General features: G+C 37.3%; 1 protein-coding gene across 1 annotated transcript in view; it reads left to right on the forward strand.

Annotated features, from left to right (window-relative positions):
* Window positions 1-19,993, forward strand: part of RNGTT (RNA guanylyltransferase and 5'-phosphatase) — a 172,133-nt gene that overhangs the window by 137,804 nt on the left and 14,336 nt on the right. Inside the window, exons 13-14 of the mRNA XM_060753013.2 lie at window positions 2,216-2,316; window positions 17,529-17,595. Of these exons, the coding sequence (XP_060608996.2) occupies window positions 2,216-2,316; window positions 17,529-17,595 (168 nt within the window). The remainder of the gene's footprint in view (window positions 1-2,215; window positions 2,317-17,528; window positions 17,596-19,993) is intronic.

Raw genomic sequence — 19,993 nt, forward strand, 5'->3', positions numbered from 1 at the left:
GCTTTATCACTATAAGAGGGTTTCACAAAACCAGTCACTCTCATTGCAATGGTGTAGTAACAGCAAGGCTGCTGACCATATTTTAGTTCTTGGGGACCACTGGTGGTCCATAGACAACAGGTTGGTAACCATTGAGACAGAGCAACGAAAGAGTAGTAGTCACAGAGAAGATGCAGAGTTATGTGCAAAACATTATCATACTTGCACAATGAACAATTTGTGGAATTAAAGTACTGGAATATGTGGAAATGGCCAGTATCTTACAGCACAGTCCTAAAAGTAATTCTAGTTAATGTCAACATAGCTTATTCCTAGAGCATCCATTACAGAAGCACAGTCTAAAATAACTTTAATCCATGCTTGAAAGCTCTGTTAGCATAATGATTTATTTTCCACTCTTGGTCATTATGAAGATGCGTGGGACTAAAAAGTCCCAAATACCTTAATCCCTCCTTGTAGGAAAAATATTCCTTTGGATTACTCTTCTTCACATCTTTTCAAAACGAGATCTGGAATTCGCCTTATTTTACACACACCTCTACCATTGGAATCCGTCGCAGAGAAAACAAATATTTTCATTGAGTCAAATGTCTCTTTCTTGAATTGCCAATTCAGAACTATTTATGTATATGATAAGTCAGGATTTTCCTTTGTCCGTAAGTCGTTCATCTAATTCTGACATTTTATTACCTTGTCATCTTGTTTGTAGAGATCCTTTTGGAGGATCTCTTCAAGGAGTTCTTCTGAGCAATTTCTAGTTGCTATGTGTGATCATTCTATTGAATCCCATGTTCATTATATATCGATTTACATGCTCAATAAAGTGCGAACTGGAAGATAAAAATTACATTGGCCCGGAGACTGTTAGCCATCCACAGGTTAATATTTTCCTGCCACTGGGACTGAAAGGGCAGGAAAGTGGAAAACACAAATAAAAAGAAATAGATACAATCTTTAGAGTAGTAGCTAGATCCTGTGCACAGTTGGGCATGTCTGAGCCCATTGATTTATCTGGGCTAATGCACATAGCTTGTACAAGATAATTTTAATCTATAACCTGTTTTTCAGGTTAGTTATAAAGCATGTGATACCTTTCAGAGGGGATCAGATTCAATGCTCATATCCTGTTGTTTTTCTAATATCTCTCACAATATAATGGAGAAGATAATATGTACGATTGGTATTAATAAAGCTCCATGAATTTGACAGTAAATAATTCTGAAGGACCAGAATCTTTTTCATCCCATTATCTTACTATGAGAATCTCACAAATCACAACTGGCATCTTGGTGTGTGTTCTAGTTCAGGAGCATTCCCACTCATTGGAGGATGGCTGCTTTGGCTCCTGCTAATGTAGTCAAAACCGCTGCTATCATTGAAGAAGCTGCTACTAGAACCAGAGTTGTTAATATTTGATTGCTTCCCACAATAATGTGGTTTTTAATTTTCTGTACGTGTGATTGGTACAGCCAAACATATCGGTTCAGTTTCCCATCTGCTTCTCGAAATAGTGCCTTTTCTAGATAGCAAAACATTCACAAAACAATGTTGCAAACACTGTTACAAGTCCTCTCTAATTTAGTGGAGTGGGTGCGTAGGTTTGACTTTGGTTGTACTTTATGCTCTGACTGCTTTTTAAAATTTACAGCATCTATTCAAAATTTTGGAAATTGCAGAACAATGATTTATTTCTTTTCATTTGCTATATGATTGGCATTAATGTAGTGTAATGCCAGTTTATCTTTAACAATAATTTCATTATTCCAACACTTTTCTAAATTGCGTTGTGTTATATTTATTAAACCAGTAATTTGTTGGATAAAGAGATAGACATCCTGCTTCTTGGCAGCGGTTGGACTGGATGATCCACAAGGTGTCTTCCAACTCATTGATTCTATGATTCTATAGTTAAACCGTATCACATTTTGGTCATATTTTCATGGATTTTGGGGAAATGAGCCACTATTAACATTTCACTTAGAGCTTCTCATCCCTCTAAACCACAGTTCAGCTGTGTGTGGGACATATTGATCTCCAAATAATCCCATGATCATCTTTCATGTATTGGTTCTAATACTTCTTATCTTATGCTAAAACACCAACGAAAGTAGGTTAAGTTGGTGTGGCCTTACAGTTACATTTGAAAATACTAACCAAATTATCAAATGCTGGTTTTTATAGAGTCAAATAAGTTTCCTTTAATTCTTTCTTTAAGAAATACAAGCCTGGACGATGTGATGACATTTTGAAATGGAAGCCACCCAGTCTGAATTCGGTGGATTTTCGCCTAAAAATAACAAGAGTTGGTGGAGAAGGGTATGTAAACTCTTCCCATTCATCTTCCGTATCTGTGCTGTAGGATATACACATAATGCCACTTGCTGCCTAGGCACAAGAGGATACTGTTGGGAGGGCTGTACTTGGGAAGTAGGGTGATGAAGCTGCATATGAAAAAGAGCCCATGAAATAGGCAACTAAAAATGAGAGGGATAAGGAGATGAAAATATGATATGAAAGGACATGAAGACAAGAAAGTGCTACTGAGAAAAAATCGAAGGGCTGAGAAAAGTTGGTCATGGAGCAGATTCCAAATTCCTTTCAGTCCCTACGTAAAATTGGCTATAAAACTGTCACCTGTGCTTGGGGGGAAGGAATTGAATTACTAACTTAATTATAGAAGTCATAAGAATGTGGCCCAAGGGAGGTGATAACATGAGATTGACTTCAAAATATTGACTTGAGAGTAATCAATAAAATCTTCAACTGACCATCTTTATTCTCAATTAAATCATCTAGTTTGAAAATTCTGCTTCTTTGATGGCTTGTTTTTTTAAGGTTCACATTACTTCCATTCACAATATTTATTTATTGGATTTTTTGAAGTCTAAATACAAAGAAAGAAAAAAAGAAGACAGGGAAGAGTACCTAGGCTATGAATGTGTGCTAGACATATTCATTAATATAACCTGCCCATATGTCTACAATATATTTTATTGAAGGTAACATCTGCAGAATATAAATTTGTGTGTAACTATAGTAGTAATTATTTCGATAATTGAATAATGGATAGTGAATATTTGTATTTTTGACCTTGGAGTATAAACTATTTAGTAAAAAGAGTCCATCAGAATACATACATCTTTAGTAAAAAGAGTCCATCAGAATCCATACATCAGAATCCTGTTGATTTGTAGTGACCCCATGAATTCAATAGGGTTTGTAGTGACCCCATGAATTCAATAGGGTTTGTAGTGACCCCATGAATTCAATAGGGTTTTATTAGGCAAGAATGCTCAGAAGTGATTTTGCCAGTTCCTTTTCTCTGTAATGTAGGCTACATCACCTAGTACTTTTTGGTAGCCTCCCATCCAAGAACTGATCTTGCTTTGATCAAGAACTCTAAATATCATGTTGCATGTGCATTTTTAGATGTCAAACATTAGTCTAATCTAAAAAACACCACTTTGCAGAAATGATTTACCTTTAAGCATGTCAGATGTTGCAAGGATTATATAATTATCTTCATTATGTAATCAGCGGGGCCGCGGTGGAACAGCGGGTTAAACCACTAAGCTGCAGAACTTGCTGACTGAAAGGTTGGCGGTTTGAATCCGCTGGACAGGGTGAGTTCCCGCTTCTGCCAACCTATCGGTTTGAAAACATGCAAATGTGAGTAGATCAATAGGTACCACTTTGGGGGGAAGGTAACAGCGCTCCATGCAGTTATGCGGGCCACATGACCTTGGAGGTGTCTATGGACAATGCTGGCTCTTTGGCTTAGAAATGGAGATGAACACCACCTCCCAGAGTCAGACATGACTAGACTTTAAGTTAAGGGGAAACCTTTGCCTTTTATCTAATCAGCATTTACTTGAAATAGACAATTTCGTTCTAAAAGGCAGTAGTCCTACCCAAAATTCTCCGAACATTGGTTTTTGCTGAACCAGAATTAGTTATAAATCTATAGAAATTTTAGATATTGAAGCTAGGGCAGTTTATCTTTATTCATTTTGCATAGGATAATCTTAACTCTTCTGTGGCCTTTATAGACTATTTGATTTTAATCGTGCATTGCTGTGCGGAGCAGAGTAGATTGTCTTTGGAAGTGTCCATCTGCTAGAATCTGCTAACTAGCATTTATCTTTCTCTTCAAAATTAGAAACATTACTTTCTGGTCAACCAAAAAAGTATATGTCAGCATAATGAAAACTCAGGATTACCTCATTCATATTAAGAAATAAATGAAATAGGTTATTTCTCTGAAAAAAATGGCAATGATTGGTGTAACAGAAATTAATTATTGTGGATTTGTTATCGAAAGATACAAAAGATTTTGTACATAGCTTCGAGTGACTGGGAAAAATCAAATGCTATATTAGTGCAAATCTACAAATTTGTACGTAGTATATGAACTACAATACTTTCACTAAATAAATGCATGTGGAAAATGCCTACTGTTTTATGTGAATTTTAGCCTTATAGTCAATTTTAATTACCATATTTACTTGACTAACACTCACCTGATGTGGCCAAATTGCATTGCTAAAATCGAGGTGCACCTTAGATTTGATGGCACATTAGAATTGCACACCTAATCCTGCTTTTCTTGATGCACCAAAATTGGTATCAGTTTATGAAATGTTCCAGCACTTTAAGGAATGGTAGGTTAGCCAGAACTGAATGCTTGTTTTTGTGGTAAAGTCATACGTATGGGTCTGTTCCTATACAAAGTGCTGTTTAGAAATTTAAGTACTGGAGTTGATACTTATATTTTCCCTTTAAGTGGATTTTTTTCCTTCTTGCCCAAGCTGAAAGGGATAGACCTTGAAACTTCCTACTCCATTCCCTCTCAGCTGTGCAAGCAGCATTTGAGTGAGTTTCTCATTTCTTCTCAAGGTCCTTACCCTTTTCTCTCTTTAGTCAAAAAGCTGCTGCTTACATTTTTCCTCCAGTCTTTGCTATTGCTTTTCTTTGAGAGGTTTTTCTTTTGGTTGAAGGAACATGTTGTACTTTTTGTGCACCTATACTGCAGCATGTCTCATATAAGAAACACTAGGGTTGTGGCAATATTTTGAGCTATCTCTGGCGCCGTGACCACTTTTCTACTTTCTTTATGGAGTAATAAGATATCCAAGTTCATCCAAGTTGATAGCCCTCAGGAATTAGTTTTACAAGACACAGATTAAGATTTCCTCCATAGATTCAATTCTTCCTCTCACTATAGTAATGCCATCCCTCCATGTATGCTGTATGCTGTATGTATATGCTCATGTATACATTTAGAAAATTTAGTAAAAAAAGTCTGTCCAAAAACCTGAGTTGACTTATCTTTGGGTCAGTGTAAGAACTGTACCTTAACTCTTATCAAAAAAGGAGCCACCCTCTTCTCTGAGTATAATGGCGAGGGCTTAGTTCATCCTGGGCGATAGCACTGACATTCCCTACTCTCTCTGCTGCGGTGCCTCTTCTGGCTTCTTTGAAAGCCTGGTTGGGGAAATGGTGGCAGTGGCCAGAGGTGGTTAGCTCCCTGAAGTGACACGGGTACTCTCCTATCTCTGTGGAATCGCCCTCTACTTATCCATGGTTCATATCGAAATCTGTAATTTTAGCCTCAAAACATGCCCTGGACTTGTCTGTGAGTGTACATTTTGGGGCTGAAATTGATTCCCTGGTTCTGCCCACTGAAGAATAAGAGACATCATTGCAATGAGCCCGTGATTGACATTTTAGCAACCAGTTTTTTCGCCTATTTACTCCAGCTGTGTATGTAATACATTGGAAAAAGGCAATAAAGAATAATACCTAATTAGTTTTGAATAACTCTTAATTTTTGAAATAAATTAAGTTTAGCCACATTGTACCATAGATAGATAGATGGTACAATGTGTCCATCTATTATTTTCCCCTCCACCAGTATGGAAAGTATGCTTCAGTGTTAAGGCTGGAGGTGTTATATGCTGCCAAAAATGTAAGGATGTCCATCTTTTTAAAAGATTATTTCAGCCTATCCTGTTGCAAGTGAAATTAATGTTTTGTGTTACAGACCGAAAAACAATTTTGAACTTTGAGAATTGGTTCCCATTTGCCTCTCAAACAGGATTTTTTTTATTTAGTTTAAAACTAGATCTTACTTTTTATTTTTCTATCAGATTATGTTGGAACCAGTACATTCCTGAAAATGCACATTTTACTGACTAATTACTCAACTATTTTTTCCCATTGTCTTTTTCAAGAAAAGGGTTTTTATAGATAGAAAGAGGAGGAAATTTTAAAGGTACAATTAATTGTCCTAGAAACTGGTTCCTCATTATTACCATTGCTACCAGAATTTATGATTCAGCATTGTTCGCCCATGAGTATCATATTATTACTACTTCCACTAGGATAAGAAGCCTTTAATTTTTTCCACATACAAATTTTTGTAAAGTAGTTATGTAACAAACTAAAATCAAAAGACAATATATAATGTAACATATAATGTAATACAGTTGGCTCCCAGTGTCCAATGATTATTTACGTATTCAACCATCAATTACTTGAAAGTGTCCCTGTTGTGAACCAGAAGCCTTAACAGAGCCAAACACAAGGGTAAAGGTCCAACAAAGTATTAAAGTAACAAAAATAGCTTAGAAACACTTAATCAGTGTTACTAGCAAAAACTGAAAGTCTGTAGCAAAAAGCCAAGCAAAAGCACAACTTGAAATATAATCTGGATTATACTGGAATATAATCTGGGATAACAAAAAGTATCAGCAAACTGCTTCAAAAACACAGAGTCCAATAAACATCAATAAACAAGGTAGGAGCAAGCAAAAACGCAGTCTAGAATCAGTCCAAGGTCAAGGCATGTCCAGAAGAAGCTGTAGCAGTCCAAAGCGCAAAGTCGTCATCCCAAAAACAATCCGAAGTCAGCAGGAAGATAGCAGTCAGCACTTACAGGATTCCAGACGGTAGAAGCACAGAAACACAGCGATCTGCAGTCCCAGGACCCAAGGTGAGAGTAATGGCAGCAACAAAGTCCCAAGCCCAATACAACACTTTGCCTACTGCAAAGTTCCAATAGTTTGATACCTTACTTTTATCCTATAACTCCTCATCAGAGGTGGAGCTGGACTCCACCCTGTCTTCATCACTCTCAGGTGCCTTTGCTTCCACAGCTGCTCGCCACCACCCGTCCCTCCAACTTTTCCAGCGTCTGTCAAGACTTAGATCACCCCATGTATTACCAGGTTGCCAGTCTCCTGAAAACCCTTCAAACTCCTCACTTGATGTGGGTTGGGTACATATGTCCCTGATCTCTTGTACACGGGTTCAATCTAACCCATCCTCCTCCCCGTCATCACTCCCAGTCCCATCACTCTCCGTGAACCCCATGAAGTCTTCCTCCTCAGTTGGAGCTTTAAGTATTTCACGGATCTGCTTCCTTTCTCTCTCTTCATCTGACTCTTGCTCCCGAGTAACCCGTTTCAAGCCTCTGCCCCCATCTCCCTCCTCCTCCATTTCAGAATCTGAGAAACCTTCAAATGATTCAGAATCTGTAGGTGTCATAAATATCTCCCTAATTCGCTTCCTTTGCTGCTCTTGATACAGCTCCTGAGCAGCCTTCTTTCCCCTCCTACTACCAGTTGTAGCTTGCTCAACACACTCTACTGCAACAGTCCCCCCTCCCCAAAAGAAAGAAAATCCCAAAAGCAAATCTTGATTTTGTCATTTTATATAAGCGACACAATTTGGATACCAAGGGCCCACTAGATAAAGTAATGTAATGTTCTTTCTGTAAATATGTCATAGTGTCCTAGATATCATTAAATCATTAGTCTAAAAATGTTTTAGAAATTGGAACTGGGGCGGTTTTCCACAGGTTATTTTGCCTGAGAAAATCTAATTTGCTGTTCCACTCAATTCTAACTTCATTAACATCAAATTCAGTGCTTTCCAAGAAACATTTATGAATTAGGCTAGTTAGTTTGAAACTCTCTAAGGATATGATTGATGTTTATAAAACAGCAAGACGACTGAAGCAATCATAGTAGATGCTCTATATATAGACATTCAAAGTGTTGTGTGTGTAAATATTGCTGCAGTGCATCCACAAGTAATTGTTAGATAGGCTGCAATACAGGCAGTCCCTGAATTACAAACATCCAACTTGCAAATGACGCACAGTTAAAAATGGGGGTGAGAAAACAGGAAGTGAAAGAAATCTGTTCCTTGGGAGGGAAATGTACTTCTGAATTAGTTCTCATGGGGAAAAGGTGTCTCCACCGAAGCTTTCTCACCAATCCTTGTTTCTACAACAAGCCATTTTTGTTAAATGTCAGGTAGAGAAAGTTGGGTGAAATCTTCTGAACAGGAGCACAGAAAGGGAGACAAATAAGCACCACAGGAGTGTTAATCCTTCCTTATGTTATCCAAAGCTTACACACACACACACACACACACACACAGCTGGAGTTAACTTTAAAAATGTACCTATTCCCACTTACATGCAAATTCAACTTAAGAACAAATATATAGAACCTATCTTGTTCATAACTTGCATGTACTGAAAAAGACAACAAATCTTGATCTGAATCTACTATATTGTTCCTACAGTCAATCCATATCTTTGCAATCTTCAAATTGGGATTATCTTTCACAGTTTAGCATGGCTAGACAGGTCAAATTGCAATTGACAAGGTGTTATATGCTAAGCCATTCTGGCAACAGTTATCTTAGAGGGTGCAGTCTGTTTCTTAAAAGAAGTTCCAAAGAAGTTAATGTTAGAGTCGCCCAAAGAGCATCTGAATTATTGGTGTTCGCTAGCAATTTGTACAAATTAGAAAATATGTCTTTAATTTAAACTCAAATCTAAAAAATCAAATCTACTTTCTGAAAATGACAGCTGCATCTTTTTGGGTGAAAAAAATGGGTGGTGAAGAACCCCATATCTTGAAAATAGTGTTGATTTTCTAAAAAAAACCTTGAGGAATAGGAGATGAAATGCCCCAAATAATATATAATGTCAATGGTAAGATTATTTTAATTTTACCCTAATGGAGTGACATCCACCTATGCAGATCCAAAGATATTTAGGCAGGTGATGTAGACATAGTCATTTGAGTAATAGCTCAAGGAACTAATATGCCTCAGTACTTAAGAAGTTGAACATCTTGAACATCCCTAGGATCTGTAGGATATTGATTATTGAGACTGCCCTTCCGTTTGTCCAGGCTTTGGTTATGCCATGCCTGGATTATTGTACTAACTTACTGGTTGGTTTGCCTTGTTGATCTCGTTTTCTTCTGGTTTTAATCCAAAACTATTCCACCCAAGAAGTGATTTCTGCTCACTTCTAGTAGTTAAAACATTCTCTCCTCAGCTCCACTACGGAGCTGTGTCTCAGGGGCTCCCACAGCTCCATAGTGTGTTTAAGAGTATTTAGGGGCAAAAACAAAAGGTTTGAGGGGGACAGGACTGCAGCCTTCCATGTTGTCAAGGGGGCTATTATGGCCTCCTCGCATTGTATAGTTTCTCATTCCTGCAATAAATAAATGCCTTAGTAATTAATTGATTGATTCACTGATTAATTGATTAAGTTAACATTGGGAGTTCAACTTTAATGAGTCAACGAAGTTAAAACAAGATTTAATTAAGGAGCTCCTTTTTAAAGAAAATTTCTAATACGATTTCTAGTGTAATTGCATTTTTAATAACTGGTTAGTTGTATTTCAGTTGTACTGAATAGTATATAGTTGTGTAGTTTGGTTAGTTTTATGAATTTAAAAAGAACATTTGTGTATTTTATTATGTCTCCTTTCTTAAATAAAAATATTTATATGTAATTGATTTTAAACACAGTACAAACCCCATATATATCTGGGCTATGTTCCTGGACTTTATGTGGATATGTGAAACCACAGATAATAGTGAATCCTATGATTTTCCTTCGGATGAATAAATAAAATTGTGTATAATTGAAATTGTGCGTATTGATTCTTCAAATATGGGGTAGTACTAATGGTTCCTATGTTTGTTAGTTACCAGGCCTGATTCAGATCCTAAAACAGCTTAGGACCTAAAGGAGTGCTTTTTCACCATGTGATCCTTCCCAGGCTTTGAGGACAGCTGGGAGGCCCTTCTCTGCAGGTCCCATCATGGGCAGAGGAGTTTTTAATTGTGTGTTTATATGACTTTCAACTTATGGTAACCTCATGGATTTTATAGGGTTTGCTTAGGCAAGGCATAAAGATGGTTTTGCCATTTCCTTCTTCTGAAACACGGTCTACAGCACCTGGTTTTTGTTAGCAATTACTCATCCAAGTACGAACCAGAGTTAGCCCTCCTAGACTTTCAATATCAAATGGGATTTAGTGTCCTTAGGGTGTTTTAGGCCCTCACATTTCTAATTACAAACAGTTACTGGAGAAGCAGCATTCCAACCAAAGTGACTTGTATTAGAACATGATGATATCCTTTTGTTTGTCAACTTTCTTCAGAATGCCATTTATATGCATAGTGTTTAATAGATATAACATCTGAACTTCAGGCTAATTTCATCTTATCCTGCCTTTTGTCCATAAATGTTATTTTGGTTGCCTTAGAGCTAAGTTACATCTTTTGCAAAATAATTTATTTTTAAAAGTATAATGCCATATGAAAACAGCAGTAGAAGAAAAGTCAGGCAATGCATTGCAATATATCAATGTATTTATTTTTCATAATTATTACTTTGGTTGATAGAAAACTATCTTTTTGATAGCTGCAGATCAACAATAAGGCATATTTGTTTTTGTATATTTTTCTAGTGAAATCATTGAAATGGAAAAAATTAAGCAGAATTAATACATTTGCGGCAAATCCTCACCTTGGCTATAATTGATTCATGATTTAAACCCAGGAAATTAAGTATTGTGTCTTTTGGGACATCTCCCAGATCTGCAGGCATTTGCCATCAAGAAGCCCTACTCCATCCTATTATGGATCTCATTCTAATTTATTTTTCTACTCGGTCACCAGCCTTTGACACCAAGGCTGCATATCTACCGCTTTCTTCTTTTCTTCCCATCCAAACTTCTCTACCTTTCACCCCATACTTCCTGCTTGGTTAACAGTACACAATAAATAATCTAATTATTTTTATGACAAGAGTTTCCCGTTGTCTTTGGAACAATTCTGGGCATTATCTGTTGTTCAGATTAGATGCTGGGTTGTGGGCAAATATATTTAATTGCAATAAACAAAGAACAATGTACACAAAGCCTTATTTGCAGGCTCTGCCATGATTGCTTTGGTACAGCATTTACTGTGGAAATATTATTCACAATTGTAAATCCTGTGGTGTTAAGAGCTACATCTCCATGCGCTTCCTTGTAGGAATATAATTAACCAAACCTATAGATCTCAGGCTGCACTGCTGTTCACAGTTGATGTTTTTCTTTGTAAACAAGATGATTCCCTCTTAAGAGCATAATCAACCATGAAGGAAATGGTGTTTATATTTGTTTTAAAAAATGGTTAGATTTGGCCCGACATGTTTTAAATGAGGAATGTAAAAATCCTTTGCTCTAGTAGTGCAAAACAAATTGGGATGCCGGATGCGATGAGTACCTTTAAAGGTTGATTACCTATGCAGCTCACTGGGAAGATAGCGTGGCTTTCTAATCGGCCAAGTAAAATATGTGCCATTATCTTGTTGACTAATTCTTAAGCAAAACTAGAGAGAGAGAGAGAGAGAGAGACAACATGTTCCAGTGCAAGTTACATCTTTGGAGGGAGGTTTGAAGGTGACAGGGCAATTGCTTTGGAGTACTTTTTGATCATGAATAATTTAAGTTAGAGAAATATTCTTCAGCAAGTAAAATGAAGCTATTATGGTGCCAATTGAATCATCTGTTATCAGGCACTGGCTTATTTTATTTTATATTTTTACTTACGTGCATTCATAGAATTTCAGATTAACAGCTAGGTATAAAATATAGCAAGAAAGAAGAATAGGTGAAGGAAGCCAGTGGTTTGGGTCCCAAGAAATGCCCTCCTGAATAAAGCTTCCTAAATTTTAGTACCACAAAGGGGGGGAGAATCTAGTTGCCTTACTTTTCTGAAATAAGGCTAGCATATAGTAGGATCAATACTAGTTTGGTTTTAGAATGCTATTATCATGAGAGCCTTAAATATGTAGCAACATGTAGAGCAGCCATGCAAATTTCACGTTATTAGTTCATAGAAAATCTATCTGCATGTATATGTTGTACCCCACCTTGAGTCGCAAGAAGAGGTGGGAAATAAACAAACAATCAAACAACAATAATTACTACTATTACTACTATAGTTTTGAATGGAATCTAGTAGAATCTTAGAGATGGAGGAGGCCTGAAGGGTCTCTTCCACCTCGGTCCGCCCGCCTCTCCCCTCCACAGCTATGAGGTTTGCCTTCGTTGCCAGCTGAAAGAAGCCCTGGAGCACCGGGGATGAAGCCTCAGCTGCCTGTGCTCATGCCTCCTTACACAATAGTCACACCCAAGTGAACTAAGGATGTGACTATTATGTAAAGAATATCAGAAATGCTGATTTTTGCCACCCCAAAAAGGGCGTGTGAGTATTATACGTTGAACTATGGCATATTTTATACTGATTAATGCACCCTAGAATCACATTATCTGTTTTAGGTGCTGTATTTACACTGTTTACAGATATTTATGTTATTTCAGGCTTGGGAAGAGGGGGGGGGGATAGATTTTGTAAATAGTCCTTGCTTAATTGTTTGGAAACAGTATTTTAATTACCACAACCCACTAGGTGAAGCCACACTTACAGCGTATGACAGGGGATGAGTGAAATATTTTCATTTTGACATTCTGGTGTCAAATTATTTTCAGTTGTTAATATTTTAGATGGTGTTTTCTTAAAGCTGTTTTCAAGCCTTTTGGCTGAAAAGACAAGGTAAAAATAGGGGGAAATGTGTCTTCCATATTTCTCACTGGTACTTATCTGCAGTAAATAGTTTATATTTGTGCGGTATTAGTAATTTTTAGTACTATTAGTAATAGTACTAATAGATAAGTGTAAATATAAAACACTAATAGTGTTCTTGGTAAGGTAGAAGTTAAAATCATGGACAGTAGGCAGATGCACATTGACCTGTGAATAAGATGTGATTTACTTCTGTGTCAGAGTTCCTAAGATTGGACTGTAGAAGAATAAGTTGCTTTATATGGCTAACTAGTGTGGGACTTTTTTTTGTGTCAGGAGTGACTTGAGAAACTGCAAATAGCTTCTGATGTGAGAGAATTGTCCATCTGCAAGGATGTTGCTCAGGGGACACCAAAATGTTTACCATCCTGTGGGAGACTTCTCTCATTTCCCTGCATGAGAAGCTGGAGCTGACAGATGGGAGTTCACCCCACTCCCCAGATTTGAATCCCGACCTTTTGGTCAACAGTTCTGCTGGCACAAGGATTTAACCCATTGCACCACCGGGGGCTCCAACTTGTGTGGTGTAATGGTGTGAGTTTTGGACGACGACTCTGGAAACCAGCAATTGATTCTGTTCTCATTCATGGAAACCAAACTGGATGACCTTGGGTGATTCACACACTCTCAGCCCCAGAAAATCCCATGATAGGGTTGCTTTACAGTTGCTATATGCCAGAAATTTCTTGAAAACATTCAACAATTCATTTTTGTACTGTTTAATTAGAAAGGTTGATTCTTAATTGTGGGTGTGATATGGTTGACATATCACTTGGGGCCCTTCCACACAGCCATATAATCCAGAATACCAAGGCAGAAAATCCCACAATATCTGCTTTTAACTGGGTTATCTGAGTCCACACTGCCATATATTTCAATTCAAAGCAGAAAATGTGGGATTTTATTCAGCTGTGTGGAAGGGGTCTCGGTGAGCTTTAATGCAGCATGGAGTTAATTATACTAATATCATGTCCTGTTGTGGTCATTTACACTGATTATATTACTGTTGCTGCTTCTGCAGTAGCAACTGCAGTTAGAATATTTATATGACAAGAACATCAACAGAATACAATTGCACTACTAGACTTCAATGATGTTTTAAAGTCTTTTGCCAGTTGATTAATTTTAATAGAAACCCACTAGTCACCACAATGTGAATTAATCGTTCCATGTACAGGCAGCCCCCGAGTTCCAAACATCCAACTTACAAATGACTCATAGTTAAAAGAAAGGAGTGAGCCAATATGAAGTGAGAGAAATCTGCCCTTAGGAGAGGACATTCACTCCTGGAAGAGTTATGGGGAAAGGTGCCTCCATTGAAGCTTTATCACCAATCCTTGTATTCACAAGAAGCAACATTTTTCAAAATTCAAGTATCACAGCGACAGAAAGTGAAGCGAAATCTTCTGAACGGGCACACACAGCAAAACAAACACCCTATGCTATCCAAAGTATGCATGCATATAAGAGTTTATTAAACTGCAAAAACTTTGTTTTTGTGGGATACCCTGCAGCACATTTTGCTATAGTTTTTCAATGAATATCTAATCAAGTCACAACCACTTCAACATAGTTTGTGGAAGCTACAAAAATGAGTTTCTGGAGTATAACAACTACTTTCAAACTAAGTACTGCACAATTAAACAGAAAATAACACTTTCAAACCAGGAACATATTATTTTCCAATTTAGTGACATAGTGTGATTCTGATTTACCTGAGTCTTATAAATTTATGAGACAAATTTGCATATATTTTAAATTAAATATAACTATATGTATATACGATTGCACAAGACAGTAATGTCAGAATGTTACATGGTTAGTAAACGTTTATGTTTAATATTTTATATGCACACTTCACCTGCTTTTATGGAATCTTCCACTGTCTCTGTAGTCCACTATCTGCCCAATTCTCCTTCCCACTTATTTAGGAAAGTTGTCTCGAAACAGCACCTGCCACCTTGTCATGTCACAGCACAACATCGGCTTTTAGTTTGGAACAGCAGAGGCAAGTGAGCAGTGGACAAGATGGGTGAGAGCTTAGTGAAAAGAAGAAAAATTATACCGTGTAGTAAATTAACACAATAAAATGTCATCACTCATATGACAAGTGCTACTTGTATTGGATAAGCTGACAAGTGCATTGCCAAGACTAGAATTCTGTAAGGGTTGCATCTGACGAAGCTACGCAGAGTGTTGTGTTGGAATAATAATTTTATTTTGCTTACAGAAAGCTATACACACTTGTATATATACACACTATTTTAACATTGCAGCCAGCATCTTTACCAGCTTTGAACTAGGTATGCATGATGTTTTTCATGAGTTACTTTAGCCCATTTCTCACCTTGATGCATCTGCAGTGAGGAGATAAGAGGTCTGGATTGGAAAATGTGAATTGTAACAGATATCAGAAGAGGTCGTCAGCTGAACAAAATAATGAATTATGTGGAGCAGGAGGGAAAAAAACAACATCAAACCATACTTCTAAGATATTGAAATCATACAAATATTTAAGAAGAATAGATAATGCAGGGCTGTCATCTATCCCTGTTATATTTCTCTAGTCTGAAAAAGAAATGCTTTCATCTTTCAGATATTGTTTTTTTTCCCTCCCAGAACTAATCTTAATTATCTTGTTTATAAAACAAGAAGCAGACATAGGAATGAAATTTGTTATTCCAAAGCCATATAAAAACACTGAGGAATAGTTCCAAGAACTTCTTTCCTCATTTGGTTGGAGACAAAAACACCTTTACAAGGCATGAAATGGAAGGAAAGACTAGAGACTTCACAGTTGGTGGGAATGCGGGGGAGCCTAATAACAGTGGCTGTTAGACTGGATAATCATCTCCCAAAGGAATGAGGAAAGATCAATTATTTGAATAATTTATGAATGGACTGGACAAAATATTCAACACACTATAGGGGAACTGGCAGTTCAGGGTAAAGGCATGTTACACTATTTATTAACATGTCTTTTTCATTTTTATTACACATTATAATTGCATATGTGAATAAATAAATGTGGAACTCTGGCTGTGTCCTAAGGATTAGTCAGATGATATAGCTCTACTGATAAATACTGCAAATGGCAATATTTAGCAAAAACAAAAAGGTCTTTAGAACAAACAGGAAAAAAAACCCTAAACCAAACCTTGATATTTCCCTTTAATCGCAATTTCTACTGCTTTTCTTCCTGTTGATAGCTTGGAACTCTTAAGGGAGATGTTTACATAAATAGCAACAAAGACCTGTACAACATTGTGATAGAAATGGTACTGCTGTTTGTTTTAATCTTGACCCTGAATTAATTTTAGCGTTTATTACACTCACCTGAATGTTTAACCACTGTGATTCATGGCAAAACTCTTAGAATTTCATGTAATGGTCATATAATGCTTTGCACTGCTGAATAAAGTAGTCATAAAAAACTGTGTTTTCTGTAGAGTACCACTATTTGAATTAACACCTTTATTCTTTGGAAATGTTGACCATTTCAGACTCAATCAAACATTTACTTTTCTGCATTCAGTTGAGCCAATAAACATGCTAATCAGTAATGAAATTGTACTTGTGAATTTTGGTGCTTCCTTACTTAAAAATGCAACTTCTTATAGTTCTGGATGGGAGAAACATAACCAAAGAAAATGTTTTAACCTAGATTCACACTGTAGAAATATAGCAGTTTGGTATCACATTAACTGCCATGGCTCCATGCTAGAGCATGCTGGGATTTGTAGTTTTGTGAGTTTTTTAACCTTCTCTGTCAGTGAGCTTTGATGTCATAACAAATGGCAAATCCTAGGATTGCATAAGATAGGCAAACCATATTGGGAACTGCAGGTGTTCTTGGACTGCAGCTCCCAGCATTCCTCAGCATTTGCTATCCATGCTACGAGTGATGGAGTTAAAAGTACAACAAACATTTGGTGAGTTGTACTTTTCTCCACCATTAATTTTAAAGGTCACCTTATCAGTGTATCTCTAGATGAGAAGGTTACAATGAATAGCCTCATCCAAATGGGGGATGTGGGGATTATTTAAAGAACAAAGGAAATGATGGCAGGTAGTATTCTACCTTTTAGCTCTTCTTCCTAAGAACCCTGTCCTGTTGTGGTTACTTATCTAAGGAGAAAGTTGGTTGAGCAGATGAAATGCAAAGAAATAAGGAGGAGAGTATGAGAAGAGATGGGTTTCTCACTCAATTTAAGGTTTCAACTGTGGTTCATTTGATTTTAAAGCGCTGTTTTTAATCCTGCTGTTGTATGGAGTTATGTTTGTAGGTTCAAAATACTTACTTCTTTTTCAGGCAAAGCCTACTCAAGGCAGTTCACTAAGTTAAAAAAAATGAAAACCATAAAAGTTATAATTAATTGAAGCCACATGAAATATTTGAAGCAGCTACAACCGAGTAGGCCCACCGTAATATGAAAGAGTGTCTTATATATTCAGTAGATTGACTAACCCCTGAACAAACCAGTTTCTTTTACTCATGTTTGTGTAGCATGAAACATATCTATATAATGAGAGTGTGTGGTGCATTGGCTTTTCTTAAAAGGCATTTCCTTTTTTAGGCTCCTCCCACAGAACGTTGGATTTCTATATGTTGGAAGTTTAGATCGACCATTTGCACAAATTAAGGTAAGAACACTTAGGAGTTTATTTCTCTGTTTTGGTAAAATTATGTTGTTGATAATGTTGGCAGAAGAAAATCTGAAGATGGCAGTGGTTGAGTAGAAGAGGAAATTTCTGTAGGCATTGCTAAATTGTGTGACAAAGCAACTCCTGTTGACAACAATCCCTCTTCTAAACAACCATTAAAAGTACAAGAACTTTTTTTTTGCAGTTTTCAATTCTGGCAACCCTGGCATTGTTTTCCTTTTATTACCAATCCCTAAATATCCCAGTAAGATGAGAAATGAGCAATAAACTTTTGTAAGGAAATGTTCTTTGTTGTCTTTTACTTTTTAAATGCACAGTATAGATGTTCCAATACATATTATGAAATTGATGGTAGCACTGAAGACATATGTTAATTTACCTTTTCAGAAAAAAGGGATAAATATGGAGAAATCTCTCAAGCTAACACTATTTTGTAAACAGCATAAAGTGTGGTAACTCATTTTACATTTACAAAACATATACTGATTTTAAAACAGTACAATTTTGAGTATGACTACTATCTTGAGTAAGTTCCTAAGGTCTATAAAAGATGGGCTCTCACTTGACTGCTTGCGTAACAAAACTGTCATCCCATTCCGTTCCTCTCCACCCAAAGTCTCCTCCACTTGTAGAAACTGCAGAAGTGAAGGGAGGATCATCCAAACCCCATAGTTCTGCTGGTTGGAGGAGATTCATCAGAATTCATTATGGCATAAGTTTGTAGCCTTCCCCCAGATCAGCAGCAATTCTGGAGGCCAGTTGTCTGCCCTTTGGACCTAGGGATTGCCGAAATCGCCAAAATTACTCCCCAAATCAAAACCAGAAGTGAATGGACGTCAACCATGGTTTATGAACAACTAGGTTTTTTATATCATACAGTACCAGGACATGTGGATATATGCATTATTTAAATGGCTGTTCTTAAAGGCCTCCAGGAAATTAATTGAGTGAAAGCAAATCTTGAGTAGAGGCAAAAACAGGAGATGTGGATAGCCACAAAAAAGAGACTTATCTACTCCTGTCTAAATATTACCAAGTACAATTTGAAAGAGATTTTGTTTAGTAAAGAGTTTTGCTTAGTTTTCCCTTGCTCCTGTGCTAGTACATCACGTAAAATTGCTTTGGTTGTATTTCTAATGAGAAATCATTGTCCGGCTCTCTCATCCATGGAGTACAATAGTGATTTGACATTTGTAGAACATTTTGAGCGGTGCATCCTTTTCATTGCTTCAACATACGGATATCTACAAACAATCATGAGCTTTATTGCCTCAGAGTTTTTCAATTTTTGCTGGTTTGTACAGCTAAAATCATGCATATTGAAGCCATTTCTATGGAAAACATTTTATGATTTGCCTCAGTCTCTCAATACTTGTATAAACAGCCACTTTCAAATTTAGTGCCATATGCCTTATGTTACATAATACAAAACCACTTAGGGGTGATAGTGCAGCTATAAGCTTTGCAGATGACACCAGATTATACATGATAGCAACAAGAAAAAGACACTAAAAACTGTAGGAGGATAGGTTCTTGTGGGTTTTTTCGGGCTATATGGCCATGTTCTAGAGGCATTTTCTCCTGACGCTTTGCCTGCATCTATGGCAAGCATCCTCAGGTTGTGAGGTCTGTTGGAACTAGGACAATGGGTTTATATATCTGTGGAATGACTGGGGTGGGGCCAAGAGCTCTTCTCTGCTGGAGCTAGGTGTGAATGTTTCAACTAACCACCTTCATTAGCATTTGAAGGCCTGGCTGAGCCCGGGAGAATCTTTTGTTGAGAGGTGTTAAGCTGTGCTTGGTTGTTTCCTCTCTGCTGTTTTGCTGTTGTAATTTTTGAGTTTTTTAATACTGGTAGCCAGATTTTGTTCATTTTCATGGTCTCCTCCTTTCTGTTGAAATTGTCCACAAGCTTATGGATTTCAATGGCTTCTCTGTGTAGTCTGACATGGTGGTTGTTGGAGTGGTCCAGCATTTCTGTGTTCTCAAATAATATGCTGTGTCCAGGCTGGTTCATCAGGTGCTCTGCTATGGCTGATTTCTCTGGTTGAAGTAGTCTGCAGTGCCTTCCATGTTCCTTGATTCGTGTTTGGGCGCTGCGTTTGGTGGTCCCTATGTAGACTTGTCCACAGCTGCATGGTATACGGTAGACTCCTGCAGAGGTGAGAGGATCCCTCTTGTCCTTTGCTGAACGTAGCATTTGTTTGATTTTCTTGGTGGGTCTGTAGATCGTTTGTATGTTGGGTTTCCTCATCAGCTTCCCTATGCGGTCAGTGGTTCCCTTGATGTATGGCAGGAACACTTTTCCTCTGGATGGATCTTCATCTTTACCCTCGTGGCTTGTTCTTGGTCTTGCAGCTCTTCTGATGTCTAAGGT

The sequence above is a fragment of the Anolis sagrei genome, chromosome 1, assembly GCF_037176765.1.
Source record: "Anolis sagrei isolate rAnoSag1 chromosome 1, rAnoSag1.mat, whole genome shotgun sequence".
NCBI classification, from domain to species: domain Eukaryota; kingdom Metazoa; phylum Chordata; class Lepidosauria; order Squamata; family Dactyloidae; genus Anolis; species Anolis sagrei.